We start from the raw sequence: 1,534 nt of genomic DNA, 5'->3' as shown, positions 1-1,534 counted from the left end.
GCTTACCCTTCCCAGTGCTGAGTTTACGGATGTCACTTCTATGTTACAATTATTTCTTAAACAGGTTTTACTGTTGAGCAAGCTGCAGCATGGCTGGTACCCAAGCTCCACAAGCAGAACACAGAAACCAAGCCAACACATTGCTTTATAATCAACCGGCCTCCTTTGAAGTTCCCAGACATCCTTATCGAGTTGGGAAGGCAAGGGGGTTCTTTTTTCCCCAGGGCAGCCAGCTCTGATCTAGCCTGTTCTACCAAGTGGGAAGGGGGAATCCAGGCAGATGGCACTGTAATCCTCAGCCCTGGTGGTTACTAGGTCCCCAGATGTGGCCAGGAGCCTTGCAAGGTAGAAAAGGCACTCAGGGCAGGCTCCTACCCCAACCTTCACCACAGTGATGCTGGGGTTCAGAACGGGAAACCAATGTGTCCCAGGAAGGGAAACATAGCTTTCTTTTGAGAATGAGAACAGTAACCATGCCACCCCTCCCCCCAGCAAAGCCCTCAAACAGAGTCGAAGGACTGCTCCCCTGAGGTTTAGCATCAGTCTTTAATGCTGTCACACTGCATAATGACAAGTCACACACTTTGGTCTTGTGTTGGTAGTGGCAACTTACAATGAGTCAGATGGTCAGAGCACCAGGCTAGCTCCAAAGAACAGAGACTTTCACTCCCAGGTCTGATCCCATCACAGCCCTGGACAGACAGTAGTTGACAGGGACTGCTTTCATCTGAGTGCACACTAGCTTCGATTGGAATTATAAAAACATATTTACATACGTTCCACAGTGCTCCTTTCATCAGAAGCAAAGACCCTTTTATCAAAAGGGATTATATCTAGGACTGTGCAAAATTCAAAAGGATTATATCCTTTTGAGAAAGTTCAGAGTCCATTACACACACACACACAAAAAAAAAATCACCTGTGCCTCTAAGAAGTGCCAGGTGTGGCCAAGGACCACCTCTGGCCCAGCAAGTACTGTGACTGTAAGCCAGCCATCTGATATCAATAAAGCCAGAGGTCCAAGGGATCTCCTGGCTGTCCAGGCCCCAGAACCTGGAAGGAGGCTGGCCCTGTGGTCCTGCAACCCAGTATTGCTCTTGATGCCAGCCTGGCAGTCCTACAGAATTGGTCTCAATTTGAGATGGTCAAGACAAGACAGGATTCTTCTGGGAGAGGAGGAACAAGTCATGGGACAAATACAGAAAAAACAAGAACCTCTCACACAGTGGAGACTGACTAGTGCACAGGGTCTGGCAACTGAGATGTCGGGCCACTGTCACATGACAGCCAGAAACTAAGGACAACAGAGGGGAAGAGTCCAGTTGCAGGCCTGCCTCACACCCTTGGGCAGGAGCTGGGATGCAAAGGGTGGGTCCATTCCAGGAAGGGCTGCTGTTCCCACCGCCTGCCTATCGCTCGAAAAACCACTGTAGTCTAGTGCGCGACTTTGAAAGATTGTAATATATTCTGTGGAAAACATTCGGCAGAGCAAAAGCCCTCCCTGGGCCCTCCCGCAGTATGCAACCAGTGGAAC

The 1,534-nt window shown here is 49.6% G+C and overlaps 1 protein-coding gene across 1 annotated transcript in view; it reads right to left on the bottom strand.

The window, feature by feature from the left end:
- Positions 1-527: 527 nt before the first annotated feature.
- The window catches only part of Dnajb1 (DnaJ heat shock protein family (Hsp40) member B1), a 4,106-nt gene continuing 3,099 nt past the window's right edge, over positions 528-1,534 (bottom strand). The window contains exon 3 of the mRNA XM_031336866.1: positions 528-1,527. Within this exon, the coding sequence (XP_031192726.1) occupies positions 1,435-1,527 (93 nt within the window). The 3' untranslated portion in view covers positions 528-1,434. The remainder of the gene's footprint in view (positions 1,528-1,534) is intronic.

Source organism: Mastomys coucha, unplaced genomic scaffold (genome assembly GCF_008632895.1).
Source record: "Mastomys coucha isolate ucsf_1 unplaced genomic scaffold, UCSF_Mcou_1 pScaffold22, whole genome shotgun sequence".
NCBI lineage: Eukaryota > Metazoa > Chordata > Mammalia > Rodentia > Muridae > Mastomys > Mastomys coucha.
The sequence above is the reverse complement of the archived record's forward strand: the minus strand, read 5'-3'. Positions and strand labels throughout refer to the sequence as shown.